The 24448-nt window shown below is 38.7% G+C and overlaps 2 protein-coding genes across 6 annotated transcripts in view; one reads left to right on the forward strand and one right to left on the reverse strand.

The window, feature by feature from the left end:
* LOC122618532 (trichohyalin) overlaps positions 1–24448 on the forward strand; it is a 45043-nt gene that overhangs the window by 8306 nt on the left and 12289 nt on the right. For 2 of the 4 annotated variants that reach the window (XM_043795034.1, XM_043795037.1), the window contains exon 2: positions 23359–23396. The exons of 1 other annotated variant lie outside the window; for it this stretch is intronic. The gene's annotated coding sequence lies outside the window, so the exon portion shown is untranslated. Of the gene's footprint in view, positions 1–23358; positions 23414–24448 lie in introns of all 4 variants that reach the window. One more of the 4 variants, XM_043795035.1, reaches the window with a different exon arrangement.
* Positions 14461–16246, reverse strand: LOC122618534 (transcription initiation factor TFIID subunit 8). Of its 2 annotated transcripts, none has more exons than XM_043795040.1 (3): positions 16028–16246; positions 15386–15964; positions 14461–14883 (listed from the first exon to the last, which is right to left on the reverse strand). In XM_043795040.1, exons 1-3 carry the CDS (start codon positions 16140–16142, stop codon positions 14753–14755), a joined length of 825 nt encoding a protein of 274 aa, XP_043650975.1. In that variant the 5' UTR covers positions 16143–16246; the 3' UTR covers positions 14461–14752. The 2 variants fall into 2 exon arrangements, with proteins under 2 accessions (XP_043650975.1, XP_043650976.1); XM_043795041.1 differs by lacking the exon at positions 14461–14883 and adding an exon at positions 15174–15290.

Raw genomic sequence — 24448 nt, forward strand, 5'->3', positions numbered from 1 at the left:
AGTATTTGTTAAAGTCATTTTCTTTGTATCCACAGAACACAAATTTTCTTTGCTTAATAATTTTTTTTAAAGAATTTATGAGTTAGTATTCACAGTAATTTAATGACATTTTAGTGATTCCGCATTACCAATTTTTGCCATGAAACTAAATTAATATTAAAAACATTTCCGCCAGCAATCGTATGAGGGTTCTAACTCCATCTATCATATGTCCGGCCTTTGAGCGACTTCCTCCTCTTCGCCCTCAGACTTGTGTCATGAAATTAATGTTCATTTAATATGTTTTCAATTTCAATGAAAATACCAAAAATATGCCGTAAAATTTGCGGCATAAATTGGCGGCGCCCGTGCTCATAAATCTTTTCCAGCCAAAACAGGATGCTGCTCCTCCACGTCAACATTGCCATAAGCCGATACTCATACCCAACTCCAAAATTCAGTATCGCCCCGAAGGGCTGTCCGCTATTTATGCAAATTGCAAACAATCCGAGGTTCCTCATTTCCTCCCGCTTGAAAACAGCATAATGGCAAATGGAATTCATATTTGTGGCCTGTTTGTTCTTTTTCAATTAGAGTTTGGTCAATGATTTGTTATACATATTAATGGAAAATCGATTTTGGCCCCATCCAAATTATAAATATATTTATTTTTATGACCCTTTGTATTTTTTGTCAATTTTATTGTGGAATTAGTTATTAAATAGGGAAAGACAACTGCTAAAAGGAGCTGCATTTTCGTTTAAAATGTAATTTCCCCCAGTAAGTTCCATGCATGTAGAATAAGTTGGCGGAAAATTCTGCTGCAGAAGAAAACGCGCAAATGCGCAAAAAAGAAAAAATTGAAATATGTGCGCCAAGCAAAAAATGTGTTTTCCTCGCACACACACACTTACTCAAACTCACACCCCCATCCCAACCCGCTGGTTGTTGTGCATTTATTTTTGTTAGTTTCGTTTGCTTTGTGCAGCTGCTTTGCAATTTAACTCCAACCCCCTTTCCCCCCTTCCCTTGGGGAATACCCCTTTAGCCCCTTGTTGCCGGTTTGCTTAGCTGCTTCGCATCGCTAATCCAGTGCGAGATATTTTCCCGCTGCTGCCGTAGATTTTTCTCGAGCATTGTTCGGCTGACAAAAAGTCATTTGTTGCAGTTGCCACTGGCAAACTGAGAAAAAAATATATCTTTAGCGCGAAGACGGCTTCTTATTATGCGCTTAATTTGAGTTTTTTAGCAGAAATGTGAGAGAACAACTAGTTCTGCCAGGACGATACTGGGGATGACTGATTCGAAACAGCAAACAATTTGGCTAGCCGTATATAATTTAATTTTAAGTACATTAACTTTTTTTCTTTTCTTTTCATTTCATTTTTTTTCGGTTTGCAAGTGATTACCTACTATCCACCTATCAATGACAGCAATAGTATTAATAACCTGTTTCTTTATTTCCCTTTGCAGGTAAGTTCCCATGCCAACCGGATAATCTTGGTAAATATGTCCAGCTGACCGTCATGAATACTGCCTCCAATTTCGTGCAACTTTTCCTTGAAACCAAAAATAAAGTATGCAATGCAACATTCGATATGCAAGCACAACAAATTGTGTTCAGTTGGCAGAAATATTTCAGCTTTTAGCATGTTGATTTTCTCGAAAACGAAGCGAACTGCGAGCCGTACACCAGTGCGTATGTGCCATGCATTGCGGCGGGCACGAGTCACATAACGCATACGCCGCGTATTGCACGCCACGCGCAATTAAGCCAAACAAAATGCGATCGCAAAGCGGTAATAAAAATAAAAATAAAATCCCAACAGCGAGAGGCGAGATGCGCGAAAAACGCGAAATAAAAATTAACACCGAGCATAAAATATTTTCAATTTATCGACGGCGTGTGCATGATAAATTTACTTGCAATGTGCTCGATAATTAATAAATATTTAGGCGAGGGGCCACAAACACTATGCAGTCAACCACTTGACCATAATCAGTCAATCAGCCAGCAAAACGGGGACGTTGTTGTTTCACCCATTAATGAAGTTGTTGTGTTTGCTTGCGCCAGCCCACGCATATAAATATGTGCGAACCCATAGAGATACAGCTATACAACGCGATACGGCGATACATAAATGCAATTGCCGCTGGCAATGGTTTCGATCCAAGCCAATTAGGCGCATCAATTTGGCTCGCTTTGCGTGTTTATCGAAGTGCAAAGCGACGGACACGAGCCACATGTCGAATGGCTAATCAGACACTTTGGGGTCATTTCCAATGCAGATTTCGGTGCGGAGTTGCGCCGGAGTAGTGCCGGAGTTGTCGCTTATTCTCCCCCAGGGGCGAAGTCATGTCGGCAATTGTTCCATTCTCTATAAAGTCCATACTCAGTTGGGACTTTGGTACCCCCTCTATTTGTGGGCAACGCGCTGCCTTCAGTTATCACTGCCGGAACAACTACGGACTTTCAATTCAGATCATCTCGTACTGAACCATCGCGATGCGAGTTTTCACTGCAAATACTCATTTCGTTTCGCCCTTTTCCATTCACATATCCACGTGGAGTAGGGTGAGTCGATATGATGCTCTGTGGAGAAAAGAAACGAAATGAAAGAAAGACCTTTGACTGCACGCACAGTAAATATATATTCATATTCATTCATATTCATATATTAATATTCATACATTATATTAAATTATATTATGTAAATGTATTTGAAATCGCACAACAACAAAGAGTTAGATGTTATCCAACAAACTTTATAAGATCTTTAACGTTTAGAATGAACTATTTCCATGATAATCGTCATTAAGCAAACTTCTGTTTCTGGTACATAAATTCTGAATGAGAAATAATCAACAACTCGTTAATTATTTCATTATAAACCGACGCCCCTTGCTCTATTAGGTGGTTCCTTCAAAAAGGGGTCACCTGAATCCGTAAGATTGACCTAGTTGAGTGGTGCAGTGCGTACATACATGGCTGGTACTGGTCAGCAGGCCAACAATGGAGTGCCACTCAATATACAAAAGCACGGCTATCCGTCGATGAATACAAACAACAGTGGCAACAAAGACTTCTGCACTGCTAACAATCGGCAAAAATGTAGAGGCTGGCTATGAAGGAAAAGAAAAAGAACGATTTTAGAAAGGCCAGAAAGAACGTGAGGAAGAACCGAGAGGCAAATTGCTGAAATCTTTTGCAGACTGAGCGTGCCACTGGCCGGAAAGGATACGCTTGTTAGTAGCGGAAGTAGCACCCAGGTGGAGAACGAGACAGCGCCACACAATTAGAAGGGGACAGGTGGAGTGGCAGTGGGTAAGGACACCATTGTTGCCAGGACACTGTAATTAAACGCTTAATGCGATTTCACTTGCCGCTGCTGTTTTTGTTACTGCCTCCTCTTGTTAATTGGGTCACTCGAAATGAATTTTTAGCGTTTATTCAAATAGCCGGGCATAATGAAGATGTTTTCCCAAGCTTAGCCACTTAATTGACTTTCATTGTTGTTAGCAGTGTTCCACCTGCAGCACAACTCAATTAGCTGAATGGCAAAGTTCTTGCACAACTTTCGCAGTCTGTATAATTTGTAGGTCAGCTTGCTTTGGCACAAAAGCCTCTCGAAACAATAAATTGCAGTTAAATGGTATTGCCAAAGGATTTTCCCCAGCCAAGTAGCTTGTGTGGTCAACTTCGAGCCAAGATGGCCCTTTGGTCATCTGACCAACGAGCATGTAATTAATTTAGTTCCTTGATGGAAGTGAGAAAAGCTGAATTATACTATACACACAAAAAAATAGCCACAATAGCCATACTTAATTGCATTGAATCAATTGAACTAAATTTATTCAAAAATGTTTATACCTATTTTTGGCTAGAAGAAATCGAGCGAAGATATTTATGTTTTCCATTTCTGCAACTTGTCCTCTTCCAGACTTTCAGAAAAACAGAAGGCGAAGTGTGCTTTATATTTCTTATTTTTCTCGTTCTTTCGGCTGTCGACATTTTGGCAATTTGATTAAGTCCAATTTGTGCGACGTTTTTCTGCCCCGCCCACTCACCCACACAGCAACGCAACAGCCCACCTCCCACCAAGACGATCGGTTTATTTGCGCTCAACTTTGCAGTTAAATAAGACAACACAAATTTTCTTGCCAACTTTTCGTGTGCGTATGTGTGTGGGTGGCTGGAAAATTGTGATGCCATTTGGAAAAGTCTGCAACTCAAATGACATTCAAGTTTATCTAAAGGGCTGGTTTTGGGCGACCGACCTGAACTCCAGGGATTGGATGCGGAAGTTCTCTGGAGTTGGAGTAACCGAGACAGACAGCATTTCCATGGCAAATATAATTACAAAGAAACAGAAAATGCAATTTTCCGAGCATACTTCTGGGCAATCCAACAGGAAACTCGAACACACACACATGCTTGTTTCGAGGCTAGATTCGGTAAACAGACGTGCATATTGTAGGGATTGATTTCTAGACCAACTGCCAGCTCGCTTGCATCGATTAGAGTGTCCAATGAATATTTCACAATTTCAATTTCGCCCAATATATAGCTATATAATTATAAGCAAATTGATCCTTTTCAATACGAATTTGCCACAGGCCGACACCCAAATGCACAGGGCAGTGCACTGAAAGAAATAAAATCAAAATAAAAAAGTAATCGGGCGGGAAATATTATATTCAAGGGTGTTATACACAATGTGAATTACTGCAAAGAAGTTCAATTTAATTATTGAAATTTTAAACATTTTACAAGAGAACAATGCTTAATAGAAACTCAATTATTTTATTTTATATATTTATTCAACCCAAAACCATTCTTTTATGCCTTTGAAAATGTAATCTGTATTTTAGGAATTTGCAGCATATTTTTGCAGTGTGCTGGCTGAATACCCCACACACACATGCTGAGCAGTTGAGCTCACTCAAACTAATCAGTTGTTTCAATATTTGCCCGAAGGAGAACAAGGACAAAAGTCATCAGGAATGGATGGGGGCGGGGAAGGGAAACTGCAATGCAGGCAGGAAACGGAAACGAACGGCGAAGAACAACGGAAACAGCGCAGTGCGCTGCAGATATGAGAGCCACTTCCACGTCCTCTACTTTCATTCACCTGCCACGCCCACCTTCCACCTCCCACATGTCGACTAGGAAAGAGAGGAGGACACTCAGCCAAAGGCTAATTGATTTTCTTGCACTCGCACAACTCGAAGTTGCATCACCAAAACACATTTTCCATGTTTCCATGCCCGCAGATCTTTTCAGTTTTGTCTCGTCTCATCGCGAGGGGTCCACTTTCAGCACTCTTTTGTTGATTTGCAATTCTTTGCATAAAATGCGGCTAATTAAAACTTATGAAACGGACAAAAAATAGGCAAAAACGGTTACGCCAATCGAAGGCATCTGCATGAAAAGTGCCCAGAAAAAAGGTGCATAGGAATATCCAGGCAACGACCGACTTCATTTAGGGAAAACTTATTATGTTTTCATGAACTTTTTCGTTTAAATAAGCGGTATACGTTGGGATAAAATTCAAGAAAAATAGGCCTTTCCCATATTAAAAGATACCCTTTTAGATCAAGTTTATTAGCAGTTAATCTAGGAGCTTATAGTTATTAATAATATTTGTATGGAGACACTTAAAAGGTATTTAAAAATTAAACTGAAAAATAAATACGTTTTTTTTTTATTTTATTTATAATTGTATAAGCGTATAATTCAAGAAACTTTTACCAAAATTCCTATAAATCCCAACATGTCAAAGTTATTTAATCCCAGAAAGGAAATTTCTCCACCCCAGGCATTTCCGCTTGGCCAAAGTGCCATCGCTCATTGTGAGTCGAATAAACATAATGTCGTTACCGCCGTCTCGCTTTGGCCCCACTTTTTTCACAGGACAACCGACGACTGTGCAAATGAGTAATAATAAAAGCCAAAACTCTTGAGCTGTTAATGCTCGCGCATTAAAATAAAAACCCCGAAAAGGCGGCATAAAAAAGGGAGTACAGAGAACAGAATCCAAAAGGAAGTGGAATAAATCGCACAAAAAGCGATGGAGTAACGTGCCACGCCCTTTTAGGCTGCCTTTGGCCACCAGGCATAATCAACTTGCTGCTTAAGTTATAATTTCATGTTTTCCTGTACTTTTTTCTGGCCTCCGTTTGCAATGCTAATGTTCCATTAAAGATGCCGCAAAACTTCTCATGGTCCAGAAGTGTGAGGTTTTGCCATAAACATATCCAGAGCGATTCTTGCAAGGCTGTTGCATAAATATCCGAAACTTACGGCCCATAAAAATCAATTCCCCCACATCAGCGAGGGAACAGTTCTGTTCTTTTCTGGATTTGCTGACTGGGCTTTGTTTATTTGCATTTCCTGCCCGAGAAAACGGAAGTTCGCATGTCAGTCGCTGGGTAGCTGGATAATCATAAAATCAGCCAAAGGCCAGCCGCAAAACTTCTCTTATTTATGGGGTGTATATTCATGGGTATATTCGCAACCCCGAAAAAGAAACTCACAGCCCAGGGCTTTACTTAGCAAAATTAGCAGACTACTTGACCCGGCTGGTCATGAATAAATTCTAACATTTAAGATAAAAGCTCGTGGCGAGGACACTCGAATAATTCTAATCTGAGGTATAAGTATATTCTTAACATTTCTTGGCGATCATTAAGAAACAAAAAAAAACACTTAAACGCTAACAACACTAACAACAAAGTGATATCACCTAATGTTTTTGATGACACAAATACAAGAAGAATAAATCTAGGAATACATTTCATTTGAATTTAGATAAGTAACTCAAAAGTGGCATGATACATATATTTTTTAATCCATTTCCATTTCGTCATTTTCTATTTTCAGATAATGTTTTATAATTCAGTCGTTAAAAAAAAATTAAAGCGCCAAATAATTAATACTTACAGCGTGCAGAATGTACGTTAATTTAAATTCTTTCCTTTTTAGCACTACAAACCACAAACATTCTAGCCACTATAAATTCAGTTTCAGATAAGCCTTAAGGCTTTTCGCCATAACTTAGTGGGCTAATTGGTTCACACTTTTATTTTTCTCTTGTAGTTTTCCTCAATTTTGGGGTAAACATTTGTATTCGTTTTCTGCTCTTTGTGAGCAACGAGAAGCGTGCCAATTTTCTTGGCAATTTTCCTCTGTATTTTTAGATGTAAATTAGTCATACTCAACGCAATTCGAGACTCAGACGTTTTCCATTTTAAAATATTTAAAAGAGATAGAAGGGCAAAGCAAACACTTGTTGCGAAAGGCTTCCCTCGAACCTAATTGAACATTAATTGTTTCTTCAGATACTTTGGGCTATTTTCGAGGCTATTTAGCTAGAGTGTCCAAGAATTTCGGGGACTATTCAAAATTTATGGCAACTGTCATCCATTGGGCCTTCGTTTATGTCACAGTTTCTCTTGCTGAATTTGAATTTATAAACATCAAAAGTTTTCTGATTCAATTGTAGCTTTTTGGATTTTTCTGTTCGTTGAATTTGGCTTAACCAATACTATGCTTCGATTTTAATTCGCCGCTGTACTCTTTCCCAGAAATATAATTTTTGGTTGTATTGCCAAGCATTGATATTGACTGAATGATTGATGATTAAGCGGTTTGCTGAAAGGCAGAAACCTGAACTACATAAAAAAATACAAAAGTCCGAATATTACATTTAGCTGCTCTGTAGATCATGGTCATTACTTTGGAAGTCAACTCTTTGCTTTCCAAATGTATGTAAAATTATGGGACAAATGAGATGAAAGTGGATAAGTTGTCACAAAAATTCCAGAATCTGTCAAACAAGTTAAAAAAATATGTCAACTGCATATGCGAGGCTCTGAATTCTGATGCCTGTGAATTGGCCAACATGATTGATGTTTTTTGCCTGATGACATAGACAGGGTGATCGAAAAAAACATTTCTATTTATTTAAGAGTACACGAGAACATGTATGGAACTTTTTATTTTTATTGGCCGTACGGAGGACTTTTATACTATGAAGAACAATTGGATTTTGCTGCGCTTAATTTGACAAATTGATGGTATTCGACGTTTACTTTGTGCAATCAACAGGCTCAATGCAATTTTAATGCATTAACCGAATTAAATAAGCCAGCTCGAAAGTGATTCAATTAATCTGCGTATAAAAAATGCATTTTTAATTTATATAAACACTCAGTGCAAATGGGAAATGCACAAATACCGACCACAACAAAAGGTCGAGCGCAATTAGCCGAGCCATAAATATATATCCAATTCAGGGACAGACGCCGTGACATACAGCAGAGATGTACCACAGGGCGTATAAATAAATAATATTCGAGAACAAAATCCATTCCGCGGAACAAATGGACCGGCTGGGGGGAAAAGTTCCTGAAAATACATTTTCAAGTTCAGGCCAACGAAATCGACTCGGAAATAGGAACGGCCAAAGGTCATGGGGCATTCCAATGCCAGAGCGGGTGGTTGGCCAGTTTGGTGGGTGGTTTTCGGTTTTTTGGGGTGGGTCATGTTCATCTGTTCAGCTGTTCATCGCTGAGCCAACAGTTAAAGTCCCCTTGGAGTGCACCGCAAATTGAATGCAAATTCGTAAACGTGCCATCCCATGTGTGGCAAGCAGTTGAGCGCTGGTTTTTGAGTGGCGCACCAAATGAGTGGTAGTGGGTGGTGGCGGGTGGTGCCGGTTGTGGGTGGCTCTTGGTGAGTGGTTCATTGAGTGGTGCTGATTTTGAGTGTAACAATAAATTGAGTTAAATGCAATGTGGCCAAACTTAGTAAATAAAAAATAACCAACAATAGTAAACCCTTTTTATAATTATGTTGCATTTAAGATCAGTCACGTTAATAATTTGTTTTCCTTTTATAAATTTGTTTAACCCTGGTTTTTATGTTAGGAAGTCAAGTCAATTTTTTAACCCCGGAACTGAAAATATACATATGTATGTATTTACTTACTTACATTTTCGATCAAGCCCTTAATGCTATTTATTTGTTGCCTAACAGAAATATCAAGATATCAATATCAAGATAGTCACATTTTTAAAATATTAAGGAGCATACAGAATGCACTTGGTAATCATTCCATCGTCTCTCGAATTAATCAGCATCAGCTAATCTTACGTCGTTAGCTTTGCCCCAACTCTTCCCCATCGTAGAAAGGAAAGTTTGTGCTGACCCGATGTGCATTTTCCACTTGGAAGCTGGCCGTTCAATGGATGTGTTTGCAGATATTTTCAAATGTTTCAAATTTATGACCTGTTGCTTGCATTATTTTCATGCCGATGACAGGCCTCCTTATGGATGCTGTTTTATTTTCTGGTTATAGTTGTTGCTTGGCGGGCCTAGTCTTGACAAGATAAAGCGGCAGCCATATGGAAAATATTTCAAAGAAAGATTGCCAAATGCTGATAAGAGCCGCACTGAATCCGACCGCCGCGAACTCCACGAAACCATTTCAAATTGATTAGAGAGGGAGTGAGAGGGCAGAAGGCTTCAGAACGAGACGGGAAGATGGAGCCAGCGAAGCATCGTCTGCGATAAACATTTAAGATAGCATCGAGCCATTAAAAGCACAGATCGCAGGGGCCAACTCAGGGGGGTCCCAAATCAGCCAAATCCCCTGAGATTCGACAATCGAAATTATTCTACGGATTGAAAATTCATCAAGTTGCATTATATTTTCGCTGGGTAATATGGCAGTTGTAGACTAAAAACTGCTTACAACCTCGCAAGATTTTAGGGAAACACTTAATGGATATATAGTTAATAATATGAGGTTCCATGTTGCATTAATCCGAATTGAAAAAAGTCGTTTTTCCGAAGCCCCTCTTAAATATTGTTAAACATCGCCTCTGATACCTGCTCTTACTACTTTCCGCTACAAATCTTCAGAAATACTCTGTGGCTGGCGCAGGCTGCCTTTCTGCTCATGACACAATGAGAAACCGATTTGGCAGATTGCGGAAATTCAGCTTGCCACCTGAAGTGGAGCATTCGTGTGACCCTCGAGCGGGAAATTCGAGATGCGCGAAAAGCTGCGCCTGCGCCTTCTGTCCTTGCCGTTTGCCGTTGCAGTTGCATGCCTCATTCACGGCTGCTTGGTTAGTATATCTCTTACGTACTTTGTATGGTTCCATAGTAGCGCACTACCATTGTTTGGCAAGTCCGACATTGTTCCAGACAGCTTGCCGCGAGCTTTTGAGCCAACTTTGTTGTGATTATGAAATGATTTCCATCCACTTTTTGCCTGGCAAGGGAACTCGCTTTCATTGCCATGATGCCAGACATTGGAGTACATATATTTCGGGTTGTGGCTGGGTGAAACTGCTTAGAATGCATTAGCTGGCAAGACAAGCTAATGAGACAGGCTCCTGACGGAAGTCGGGCCAAAGAGATATATCTGTAGGAGAGTTGCATTCGCCACCGCTACTTTGACATGAAATATCTGCGCGCTGTCACGTTTCTGGCATTATAAACACATTAGGTATTCGGAAAACATTTTCATTTGCCAATGATTGAGGGAGCCAGGCAGCAACGTGTTCCTCTGCTTTTCCTTTGCAGCAGGCAAGGTTTATTAATTCAATTCGAAATGCATTTTCGCCGAAATTGCTGCCTTTTACCCCAAGAGCTCCGTGAGCGAGGGCCAAAAAATTTGCATAATTGCGTGTTGTCAAAGAGGCAAAATCGACAGGTGAACCAGGCAGCGGAAGATGTAATTGCATCCTCTTTGGCAAGTTGGCACTGGCGGCAATCAAATTCAATCAATTTAATTAATCTGAAACGGGGGCGTGGCTGCAGCAGCATTTCGAAATAGAAGAGTAGACACGGCGTATACGCAATTTGCTTTATTTTTAACACGTTACGCACGTAGAGCGATGCTAAAAATATAATCGCGTATACACTTGTCTTTATATAGCCGCCATAATATCGAGTAACACACGCGTGCCACACACGCCCATACGCACAAAAGCGGGAAAAGCTGGAAAGTGGGAAAGGGGGAAAAGCTGGCCAGAAATGGAAGTGAGTTTCCCCAGTGGCCTGCCTACATAATAAAGCGGCCATAAAGCAACAGAACGTGCCTACAACACGTACAAATGGGCCAAAAGGGATGTGGCTGCGGTCCGCACAGCTCTTCTGTTTCGGCTGCTGTTTGCCAAACTATTTCCGAGAAAAGTCATTTGATAAAAATTGGTAAGAAAGATAGGTTGGCTTTTAAACTTATTATTTGTACCAGTTTTGGAGCCTTTTGGTCCGATTTTTTCTATTCCGAATTCCCAAAAACCATTACTCTACCATTTCACTTTTAATAAAAAAGCTCTGTAGTTTACTGTGTCAAATTGAGAATATTCAATTGAGAATTTCAACGAAATGTAATATAAATTATGTTTTCAAAATCCCTTTAAATAAATATGTATTACAGACAACTTATCTATTTTTCTTACAAATGTAACAAAATATATGAAATACGTAAGTGGCCCAGAACCCTACAGGTTCTTTTGGAAGTGCCAGTATTTGTAGCCTTACTCATCGCTGAATATGAGTTCCTCTTTTTTGCCACCCATCATATGAATATTGCAAGTTAAAGTTTTTGGGAAGGTCCCTGACAGCGGATGATGTTCTGCAGTGGCTTTGGGCCGCAGAAATTTGTAATTCCCAAACGAGGCAACGGCGCATTCTCATGCTAAACACGAACCAAGAGCGATTTACTGGCACTTTTTCCATATTTCCTTCGTTTTTCCTCTCGACTCCATATTCCCGAGTATGTGTGTCAAAAAGCAGACAACATAAATAACACAAGCCACAAGAGAAGAAATTATGCCCAACAAGGGCACAAAATAAAACACGTGCAAAAAAGTTTTTTCCTCAAGCCGCTGGATAATAAAAATCAAATAAGACCGACGCAAGGCGAAGAAATGACTGAAACCGCAATGCAAAAGAAAGTGAGACCGAGAAAAAGGCAGTGGAAAGTACATTTTCACACACGCGCCGCTCAAAGAAAAAAATGAAAAAAAAGACAGGAAAAACACGTAAATAAATAAGAAGCGTGAACTTGAATTGATTTGCTTAAGAGAGCCCAACGAAACTCCCAGATGTTTAGGCGTAAAAAACATCATAATTATAACGAGGTAGCAATTTGCTTGTTTCGCCCAGACAACGAGGCGTATGAGCAATATGCGAGCAAGAAGCATTTTTATGGCACACACGGGCATCAAATTTAAAGCGAGTGCCAAGAGAAAAAGGTTAAACGCAGCTGTAAAAATTCAACGACAGTCGGTTGCAGGGCTGTGAAAAAAGATTTATGAAAAATTGGCTTTTGTTGTTATGGCTGTTATGTCGTTACTGTTACTGTTGTTGTTGTGGCTCCTATGCGTCGAGGGGCTGCACAAGTAAACAAGATAACATGGTCGAAACACACACTCACTCGAAACGAAACCAAACGGAACTTACACACACAGAGAAAAGACCGCGACCGGAAATGAAAATGGGAAGTTTTTGACAGAACTCGCATTTTTCCAGCGCCACACGACCTTCTCTGTTCGTTAGGATATCCGCTTTTTACCCGGCCGCATTTTTATCAACTAGCATAAATAAATCAGAAACTATATGCCCTGAGGTCAAAAAGGTTTATCCGCATGCATGCACAGCGAAAACTGGGGCTATTATAAACAATAAAATCCGAATGCGAAATATCGTATGAAATGGTTGCAATTTTTGAAGTGATATGCATTTTTGGTTTTACACATGACGGCATCTTATAAATTATCAACATTCCTCATTGTCATAAAAAAATATATATCTTGTAATGATTTTTATCTCGGCAACATACAAAGGTACCTTATACCAAAAATTAGATTTCATTTCTAATTGCTATTTTCATGTAAAGCATTATTTTTTTAGTAGTAGCAGTAGCAAGTAATAAATGTATCATCCTAAAATAGCATATTTTCTGTGATCTCACAAAAAACTGAAAACATAGAATAGCGAAATAATAATCAAAGCAGCCATTATTTTCATTCGCGTTTCCATGTTGAATTGAATTTTATCTGTAGACCGCAAAGTAAACAAAGATGCCAAAGCAATTTTGTGGCCAATGGAAATCACAACAAACACATAGTTGGTTTTTATGCATAGATAAACGCACATTGGCTAACATGGGTTAACTAGGTTAAAATGACAAACGCAATTGGGAACGGCCACAAAAAAATCAGCACATTTTTTTTAAACATTCGTTGGCCTTTCTCGACGTGGCTTCTCTTTCTTTCTTCTAGCGATGTTTTCCCACATAAATGTAATTTTATTTTTATCGGTCTTTCCCAAATTTGTGTACCGTTGTTGCTCATGCTAATGTTTATGCATTTTAATGGCACAGTAACAACAGCAGCCCTGTTCGTGCTCAGCCAAGAAAATTCGGAAAATTTGGCAAGTGAAAAGCAAGCTGCAAGCAGCCGGCGTTTGCCAGCTGTCTGATCTCTGGCCCCCCAAAATAAAACTGACCCACCCCGACCCTGGCACCATATCAAAGTCAAATTGTGCGTAAAATTCTGATGTTGCCTGTGCCAAATAAAGCCATCATCGTCGTCGGCGAAAAATGTTGAGACCAATTGAAAGCTGATGACTAAATGATGAGGCAAATGATGGGCAGAAAAGGGCCAGCATCTCGGGAATGTGGAGCAAGTACGTCATGTTTCCAGCTCATTAGACTTATTTTTTGAATACATTTTGATAACCAAATTTAACAGATTTCATTTATTTAGGCAGAACGGTCTATTGAATATATCACTTAAAAAATCGTACTTAAAATATACAAAAAGTAACAATAAGCTAAATGAAACAGCAGTCATAAAATGATAAGCGTGTTATGAAAATGCCCGGGTTTCCTCCATCATTGGCAGTTTTATTAAGGGCTATGAAAGTTATGGAAAAAATGGTATGGTATATAAAGTTTAAATATAAATCTGTAATGGTTATAACTACTGGAATGAAAAATTGGCAATGACTTATCGATTATTGCCCCGACTCTTCCCTGTAATTAGTCTTCCAAGTGATTGTGCTCGTTCCCCGGGATTATTAGCCTGTCAGCCAGGGAGATTCCACCCTACCCAAACATCAGCCAGCATCTCTAATTGCATTCAATATTCCCCCTCTGAATCAAAACCCTTCCAATCGCCAGATAAAATTTCAAGTAACTGAGTACTTGAGTACTCAGCGGAAGATAAGAGGAGGAGGCAAATCCCCTGTAATCCCAGCCAGGCGAAGAAATCACCGTCACAATCCTTTGGCTACGGACTTTGGACTGCCAAGCAGGAGTGTCGCCCGCTCGATGGCGAGAAGTTCGGTCGAAACTTGTTGAAAAATTGCAAACGTTAATCAAAGTTAAGCGGCGCAGCGCAGCACAGCGCAGACGATGCGATGCCGACGTCAAAGTTAATTAAATTACAAAGTTATTTAATACTTCGGAATCGCAGACGTTCAGCAGAACCAGCAGGAGAAGCATCTGCTGCTACACCAGACGCAGGACCTTTTGCTCCTTCGAACTCTTGCAACATCATCGCAACGTGTGGCAGTATTTAATGAAATGTAATTGAAATAAATTAATTTTCCTCACACTTTTCTGTGGAGTAGCTTGGTCTGGCAATGGAAACATTTCGTGTGCTTTTCACCTCTTCCTGAGCTGCAGTTTAATTCGGTTTTCCATCTTTAGTCCGGCTGCGAACAGGTAATACTCTGCGTGGAGTCCTACACGGACACTTCTCGTGCACCCTCATTGCTGGAGGGTTCCTCCATTTCTACGTCTTCGCCTTCGCGATTTGCAGAGGATGAGCGTGAAAAACGCAACTTTGGCTCCTCCAAGAAGCGGCAGTCGAGGGCTGTCGGGATCAAAGTTGTTATGACTATGCGAAAGTGAAGGCTGCGAAAGTGATGAAGTAAGCTCGGCCAGGCAAAAGCGATCAAAAGCTATAAAAAAGGTCAGGTTCGGTTCTTCTGTGGATTCTCCAGGCTATTTCACGTAATGCGGCGTACTTAGTCTAGAGGGTTAAGGGAAAAAGCTGTTTTCCAGTCTGACATTCGAGTGTTTTTGTTCTCTGTCTGTCCGTATGAAAGTTGAAAGCTCTTTAAATTTTAAGATGCTTCTATTTATTAGAATTTGAATATTTTTTCCACACTGATTAACAAGGTATTCCTACACAGTTTTACTAAAGATTTAAGCCAACAAAATTATATATTTTTTATCCGGCTAAACTGATTTGTCCCTTCAGAGTTCAGTACAAAATGGCTGTTTTTAGTGTGGATACATTTCAATGAAGTTAATTTGACAATGCAAAAGCGATTAATGCAGCAATGTTACAATGTATGTATGTACATAAATACCTTTATGGGTTATCACCTCCATGGAAGCATAGATGTCCGTATCAAAGACCTGACTTTGCGGCATCAGGGCGTCCGAATAAGGAAGTTTCTTGGGCGGGCCTAGATCCAAAACATGACCACTTCCATCGCCTTGGGCATTTTCGAATAGCGATATCTTGGGGTTGCACCTCAAGTAGAATGCATTTAAAGCCTTTTGAGTGTTTATCTCATTCTCGGCATGGCGATTCCTCACGGCCACATAGCTACGATCAGTGATCTTCTCAATAAGCGTATTCTTATAGGTGTGCGCCCCTGGAAATGGTGGCAAATAGTCAGGAATGTACGACGTAGAGGCCATTTCCCTGGCCTTTGCGGCACTTAGCATGGGTTGAGGCCCCTTGTGGAAATCATGGTCCTGTGTCTCCAGTGCCGGACATTCAACAACGGCCAACGAATCCGGTTGACCCAGACAAATGGACTTGAGGCCGCCCACCTTGATGTTCATCAGGGTGAAGGTACGCTCCAGATCAAAGTAGCTGGGTGCACTGCGACCAGCGTGATTGGACCAGTTGCTGGTTCGATGGGCAATCTCACGGAGTCCTCGAGGAAACCGTTGATTAACAACGGTCTGGACATGAAATGAATTTGGTTCTAGCTACTTACTGCCCCGCAATAGTTCCAGAATCGATTGGCGTAATACTTCGTCAACCACCTCACAGTTCTTGGAAGCCAGCAAGTTGTCCAGCACTTTCGACAAGACTTCGTCGTAGGTATTCATTTTTGGGCAAATCACTCGAGCGACTGGGAAAACGAAATGTCATAGAGTTGCAGGGCCTAACGCTTATCGACGATAACTTATTGACATTTGATACATTTTCTTGAGAATTGCCAACGTTGTTTTCAACACACACCTGAAATATTTTTATAATGAGCTTAAATATTTTTCCAGAAACCAATTATTACCTTATGTTATACATAGTTTTAAATAATTCATATATGTTTACAACATAACAGTTTAAATAATTTACACAATCTTTCCAAAAGCTGAGCACTAAAGACCAGCAGCTAACAACCGATTGGGAACTGTCTGCACCACTCCCCTAAAACTAATTATAATATTTTCGCGTTATGCGATCGCGACCTACTGCAAACGACTGGACATATAGCGACTCGTATCTTGAACATCTCTCCTAATGAGTTATGCAAATATTTGCAGCCGAATGGGTTCCAAGAAAACCAAAGTGGGAGCCATTGTTTGTCCGATGACAAATTCTCCAGACTCCGTCATAGACTAGCCAAAACGTGAGGCATAATCAGTCATAAGCCGAACGAACAACAAACGGCGCGAAAAGAGAATGGGGAACGGAAAACTGGGGGAAATGGGAAAATCCAAGCACGAGGTCACTGTGTCAAAGTGGAAAAACTACTTTAGATGCAGACAGATTCGCGTTTGCGACGCCCAAGAGGCTGCTGCAATTGAACAAATTGCACCTCCTTCCAGAGTCCCTCCCCCATCGTATTCCCCCACTTTTTATTTTTACGATCCCATCATGATGATGTAGATGATGGGGATTATACTCGCGGTCGTGCATTGTGGGCGTTCCATGGCTGACATTTGTACAAAGAACTCGCCCGTATCTATCTGGGATCTAATGTTTTTGCCTCCAAGCGCTACCGTTTACGGCCCACAGAGAAAAAAACCGCTGCTGAGTGGAAAACTAACAACTTGTTTGTTTTTAATAGAATATAAGATAATAGATATTCAAGTCGTAAATAAAAAACTCCATCGGTTTTGATAAATACTCGAATAGATAAAGAGTTTTGAAATTGTCTTATTAAAACTGATCTTTTTAGTAAAAAAAAAGGACAAGAGAAAATGTCATAGATACTCGTTACTCAGCTAATAAACTGAGCAATAATAAATATGCCTTCATAAACGGTTATTATTAAGCGCGTGTCGTTTAGAGAGTTTTGTTGGCGTTACAGTGGGAGTGGAAGAAGTATTTTCGGTACTCCGATAGAAATAGGCAAGACAAATAATACGCTTCTATGCTAAGAGTAACGTGTCTAAAAAGTTCCATATGTATTTTAAATTGAAAAAATATATATTTTTTGAAATTCCTATACTATTTTTATACCCGTTACTCGTAGAGTAAAAGGGTATACTAGATTCGTTGAAAAGTATGTAACAGGCAGAAGAAAGCGTTTCCGACCATATAAAGTTCTTGATCAGGATCAATAGCTGAGTCGATCTGGCCATGTCCGTCTGTCCGTCCGTCTGTCCGTCCGTATGAACGTCGAGATCTCAGGAACTACAAAAGCTAGAAAATTGAGATTAAACATACAAACTCCAGAGACATAGACGCAGTTCAAGTTTGTTGATTCATGTTGCCACGCGCACTCTAACCGCATAAAACTGCCACGCCCACACTTTTAATAAATGTTTTAATATTTTTTAATTTTTGTATCAGTCTTGTTAATTTCTATCGATCCACTCTAACGCCCACAAACCGCCCAAAACTGCCACGCCCACACTTTTGAAAAATGTTTTGATATTTTTTCATTTTTGTATTAGACTTGTAAATTTCTATCGATTTGCCAAAAAACTTTTTGCTACGCCCACTCTAACGCCCACAAACCGCCAAAAATTGTCAGTGTTGAAGATTCTCCTTCGCACTTCCACTAGCTGAGTAACGGGTATCAGATAGTCGGGGAACTCGACTATAGCGTTCCCTCTTGTTTTTTTATTTTAAGTGTAATCCCAGATCCCTTATACAAGAAGCAAATAGGGTTAAACATATTTTAAGTTCTTGTGACTAAATAAGTACTACGTTTTTTTAAAGCCTTTATATATAGGTCATATGATTTTTTCTCTCTCTGTTGCAAAGATTAAGTGGGATCCGCTTTCTTGTATAATTTATGCACTCGCATTTTGCGGTTGCGCCCATTGTCGCATAAATTCTTAATTAACAAGAATGAGGAGCACATCCCGACATGCCGACGAGCGATTTGCAGGTTGTTTGCGCAGATGACAAACAAAATAATTGCTGCAATTTAGCCACCGTCCAAGATTCAAACATTCGGAGTATCCGTATATATACAAATAGAGGAAGTGCAGTCGGTGCAAACTGAGCTGTCTTGGGCTAATTCAAACGATTAATTCGATAAGCTTGCAGCTCAAATCGGCAAACAGAAAGACGAACGACAGTTGGACAAACTGACAGGCGATTGATTGAGCAGTCGATTGCGATTACTAGGGAAGTCTTTGCCAAAGGCCCGGTGCAAATTGCCGCGTCGGCTGGTTTGGAGCACAGAGCACCACAAATTGTTCCACTTTCCGAGGCGCAGATAAATCTATTGAGATATCGGCACCCGGTTCCTGCATCCATCGCATCGTTCCTCATCGCAGATGCATTTTTGCTGGACCGTTAGCCCCACGCAGACCAAATGCATCTTGGCGAGACTGTCTGGCTTTCATAGAGTTTATGGCACGATCTTCTGGGGAACTGTTGCCTGAAAGCAATCACTTGACGGAGGGCGGCATAATCTTTATGACAGGCCAACGACGGAACTTTTCGGCAGGTTGAGCCACGACCCGAAATAAGGGATTAGAGGTTAACGGAGCCAGTTGAACTAGTGACCTTTGCAAATTACATTCTTATACAATTTTTTAGTATTACTCTACGCATGGTTGTGAGGTTTCATGAAAAGTCAAATAAATATAAATTTGTCAAGCCTCACAGTTTAAAAGAGTTAACTGGTCTTCAAATATTCACCTAAATCTACAACTATTTACCCGAAAATGGCCAACAAATGTAAAAATTACTGATTGGCGATCTTTTTTAGATAATGACCACTTAGTTAAGGCCTTATTACAATCTCCTGGATCGAAGACAATCAAAATCAGGAATCCGCAGTGTTGGGACAGGTACGCTATATTTTTACCTAGGTAAGGTACAAGGTTTTTACAAATATAAGTACCTAGGTAAGGTAAAAGGTTTTCAAATTTTTCTGTACCTAGGTAAAGATAAAAGGTAAAAACAAGTTTACGAATTTTTAAATTTTTTATTCGGTACTTTTTAAAAATAAAATAACAGTTCATATTTAAACTTACAAAAACTTTTATAGTATGATTAACTTACTTAATTAATGGTTTTTTTAAGCATAACTAAGGTTTCGAATACGTGATCTCCCAGCCTATTTCTTTTTGGAGTTAGTATTTGACCCCCGCAACTAAAAATTCTTTCAACGGGAGCAGAGCTGGGAAGGACAGTGTTAAACTTTAAAAATACATTAAGAATTCGCTTATATTTATGCAAATAAGTGACATTTTTGTCGAGATCGTTTAAATAGGCTAAAACTTCCAATTCAAATTTACAGTTCAGCAGCATTTCAGCGATAATATAGTCGAAAATTTTGTTGTTTAGCTACAAAAAAAGGTTATTAAAATATATATGAATTATTATAAAATATAATTTTTTTTCTTTACCTGGCTTGAACTTTGGAAACAGAAGAAATTTGCTTGCTTAGGCTCTGATAATTTATTCTCTTCCTTTTTTGCCACTTTTGATTTCATGGCCTCATATGACGCGTAGCTGTTTGGATGCACCCTCTACAAAAAAAGTATTAATAGAATAAAATATTTTTAAAACATCATAACATTTAATTTTGTGACGGAATTTTGGCCAAATATTGTATGTGCGTATGTAAAAATGAATGGCTACATCAATATATATTATCAATATTTTGGCGCAAATTATTGTATGTGCGTATGTAAAAATGAATGGCTTCATCAATATATATTATCAATATTTTGGCGCAAATTATTGTATGTGCGTATGTAAAAATGAATGGCTACATCAATATATATTATCAATATTTTGGCGCCAATTATTGTATGTGCGTATGTAAAAATGAATGACTACATCAATATATATCATCCATTTCCAATATATATTGATGTAACCATTCATCTTTACAAACGCAAAAAATTCCGTCACAAAAGCACACATACATATGTAAGTATGAAATAAAATGTGCCGATTTGATTCGGCATAAGAAAACGTCGACACATCAAAGCACAATTTTTATATTTTCTAAATTAAATGCGCTTTTATTTACAAAATCATTTTTTCCATGTGCGTATGTACATATGTATAAATACACATTTCGTGCATAAATTATTTTCCGAGAAAATACCCTTTTAACACATTACAAAATTTGATTTTGTCAATAAAGTGTTCTTTAATTTAAAAAGTATAAACGAACTTTTATATCCCGAAGAACAGAACTTATACTTATTTTCATTTACTTTACTTCACTTTTAACTTGCACAGAAATACACACATATGAACATATGTACATATAATATAATTATATTGTACTTGCCTTAAGATGTTTGTGAAAATTTCCAGTTGAATTTTCGTCGAATTTAATAGTTTTATTTACACACAATACACATTTGCCATATGGCTTAAAAAATTGGCCATTTAAAATAACAGGTAGTTCCTTTTTATTGGAGCTTTCTTTTTTGGACATTTTTCGTCTCTTGTATGTTCTGGGTTCTTTCACAAATTGTTAAGGTAGGATCAAATATGAGTTTGATTCAAGCTAATAATAGCCGAACAGCATTTGCGTGGAAAATGGTGCAATTAAAATCGAAACATATTATAAATAACTTCCTGGTGGAATCAGCTTATTTTTATTATAGTGGAGTTCGATTATTTTGTTCAAAGGAAAATAATCAAAAAGTCTATTTAGTAATAAATAAAGCAAACACAAATATTTCAGTACCTTTTTACCTAGCTTACCTAATTCTCTAGGTATACAAAAATGTGTACCTAGGTAAGGTAAAAGGTAGCATAATATTTGTATACCTAGGTAAGGTAAAAGATACCAAAAAATTGTACCTAGGTACGTACCTCGGTACAAGTATCTAGGTACTCCCCAACACTGGGAATCCGCACGACTTTTGCCGGTCAAACAAATCGCTAATGACACAATCAATGCAAAATTGCGTAATTAAAGCCAGATGGCGAACGGTTTGGGCCACGTTTGATTTTGATCAATGGCCAGCAGTCAACCAAGGAAGCCAATTTACCAAACACACAACGCGCGTTCGTCAACCCGTCAAGTTGTGTAAAATTGTATAATGACTACAGCACTAACAATAACAATTATTGTAAGTTATTGTATCGCAAAGGGGAAACGAGTTTAGATGACCAGCAGGTGCCACATTCAGAATACATTTTTAAAACTTGGAGTAGGAATTGGGACATCGGTTAACTCCAATCTTTAAGTACTTACAAATGGGTCATGTGCAAATAATGACGGAATCAGTGAGTAAATTTTGATAAATCGCTTTCTTATCTTATCAATCTAAAAAACAGCTTTTGACATGACTAAAAATAGGTTATAACCATATTTGCTCAAGCCTCACACTGATTTTTGTAAAAAGCATAAAAGTTTTTACACTCGGTTGAGTTTCTGGAATTTTGTAATTACTTATTGCGAGAACTACATTAAAGTTCAACGCTCTGGGAATTACTTGTTGGTCGGGCTTAGTTGTGGTTTTGCTAATAAAGCAGTAGGTATAATTTGAATCAAAAAATAGTATATTGTATAATATGTCTTTGCTAGACTTTAGCTTATTTTATAAATATAAATTTGGCTTAAAGCCACTTAAACAAGAACTATTCTTCGCCAATATTTGTTTTTCGGATATTACTAGGGCACTTGCACTTTGCAAGTTCTTTTAAACTTCTTTGCACTTCGACATTTGTCAGTTGAAAAACTTTTACACAAATAAAAGTTGTTTGCATTTTTCACCCAACTCTGACAACGTTTCCTTGTACTTCTCTGTACTTGGTTATGCAAATCGAATATAAGAGATTGAGATAGTCAAACAGACAATGTTGCAATTTAGCCTTTTATGAAGTTGACAAAGTAATTTTGCCGTCACTTTCATGTTTTCATGTTTGGCACTACCCAACTAATCATAGACCAGGTTGATGTATCTTTACATCTGAAAGGAAACGCGAAGATAGCAATCGAAATGACTTTATTACTTTCAATTGACACAATTTTGAGGCTATGCCTGGTTTTCTTTTTTGGTTTGACCAAATTGAAATTTATTGCCGAAACAAAAGGAGAATTATGTCGAAGGGAATTTAATAAATTATCAATTCTAGTGAGGCTTCATGTGCGAAATTGGGAATTAAAAGCGATCTGCGAAGCTTGTGGCACTTTTAATAATTCAATTGTTTTTTCCCGAAACGAGGCAAGAGTCTGACCCGATTTCGATTCCATTTAAATTCAAATCAACTTTTCAGAGCTGGCAGCAAATTTATGCAGTTTGAGGTTCTCCATCTTCTTTGTACTCATCTGTTCCAGAAACACACAAAAATGCAAAATATGTGCTAAAAACTAGAAACCTTCTGAGCATAATTACGCAGCTCAACATTAGTGAAGAGCTTCAGCGCCAGCATCATCAAAATTTCCGAGGGGATTGTATCTGTGTGCGTGAGCGGAGAAGTTTCTTACAACTTGCAGTATCGTATATCGACAAAATAAACATTTTCCACTGACAGACAACGTCGAAGCCAACGAAGATAAACAAACAAAGCCCCCGAATGCAGTTGCTCAAATTATGAAGGAACTGCGAGATCAAAGGAAAGGGTAGAATAGTTGGAGTACCACAACATATAGGGGCAAATGGGAAACCTGACATTTTCAAGTGGCAGTGATCCACCATAAGTTCCTTTGCAGTTATTATTATTTTCGGACTGAATTTCGCTGACGCCAAGTGGCTCGAGTAGAGGAGTTTTGGATTATTATTCGCCTCTCGATATGTCAAAATGCTTTGCTTCGAATGGTTTGCATTTTGTGCATCGCTTGAGACAATATTACGGAAAAGGAAATCTCGTGAATTAAATCTACACATTTTGTTTCGCATTGGGAGCAATTATTGATTATTTCTGTCTTTTATATTGCAGATTCGCCGATTCTGTTGTGAAGACGTCTTTTCCATTAGGTAATTAATTATTAAAAGTATGTCATTTTTAGCATTGTATTTATGTTTAATTTAATTGTATATATTGGATAAAGAAACAATGAAATCTGCAAATGAAATTTTACACCTTTGAACTTAAAACACTAGGAAATCAAAGACTAACCTCATAACATTACATTCATCTTCAGTTATTTCTCGAACACGAATTTCTCTTCAATGAATTTCCACTTACAAAATGTGTACAGGAATTGAGCTATAAAGTTCTCTTGGAAAAATGCAATCATATAATTCAACTGTCAGTTCGATATGGATGCCATTTCTCCAGTTCATTTGGCTAATGCAATTTGTGCCACCAAAAACCGCCCACTCCAATGTGGTTACTCCTCCTGGCCCTCTTGTCCATATTCACCGCACATTTTGCGCAATGCTAGGCGGCGACTTTGGTTTTCATCTTTTGGACTTCGTTTTTTTCTATATACCACTCGTAGACGGTTTTCATTTACACTTATTTATATTTATTTCCACACCTCGACTTCGTTCGGAGACCCATTTCAACCATTTATTTATGCTGATTCCTTTGAGCACTATCGCCATGTGTATTTTTTAGGGAAAAGGCACTTGCAACTGCATATACCACAATAAGTTAGCGATAAAGCGCTGGAGTGGCATATAAATTAATAAGAGTACAAAATATAAAAGTTTAAGCCCCCTCACATGGTGCATACGTAATAACTTCCAATGGCATATCTGTGGCCTTACAGCCACAATTTACTTAATGCCAACAATGAACAATATTGATACTTGGGCAATATTTGAACAATTTGTTTCTAAGTCACACACACATGTAGTAACGGAATTGGTAGAAAAACCTGAGTGAGTCAAATTGCAGATGATTCAGTTTTTCTCGTGGATTGAAAACACACCTATGTATAGCGCCATTTGGCTTAGTCAGCAAAGATTTTAACTCATTCCACTATTTTATGACCAGAATCAATTTGCATGCCATTTGCTATGTCAACGTTTTCTGTATTTACTTATTATTTTCGCATTTGACCATACCCATATACGCTGCG

Source organism: Drosophila teissieri, chromosome 3L (genome assembly GCF_016746235.2).
Source record: "Drosophila teissieri strain GT53w chromosome 3L, Prin_Dtei_1.1, whole genome shotgun sequence".
NCBI classification, from domain to species: Eukaryota; Metazoa; Arthropoda; class Insecta; order Diptera; family Drosophilidae; genus Drosophila; species Drosophila teissieri.

Excerpts from the sequence above, each read along its gene's own strand:
- LOC122618534 (XM_043795040.1), bottom strand. The coding sequence starts at position 16,142 with ATGAATACCTACGACGAAGTCTTGTCGAAAGTGCTGGACAACTTGCTG. Across the intron at positions 15,965-16,027 it reads TCTGGAACTATTGCGGGGCA|GACTCCGTGAGATTGCCCAT; the intron begins GTAAGTAGCTAG and ends GGTTTCCTCGAG. Across the intron at positions 14,884-15,385 it reads GGAGGTGATAACCCATAAAG|CCCTCGACTGCCGCTTCTTG; the intron begins GTATTTATGTAC and ends TGATCCCGACAG.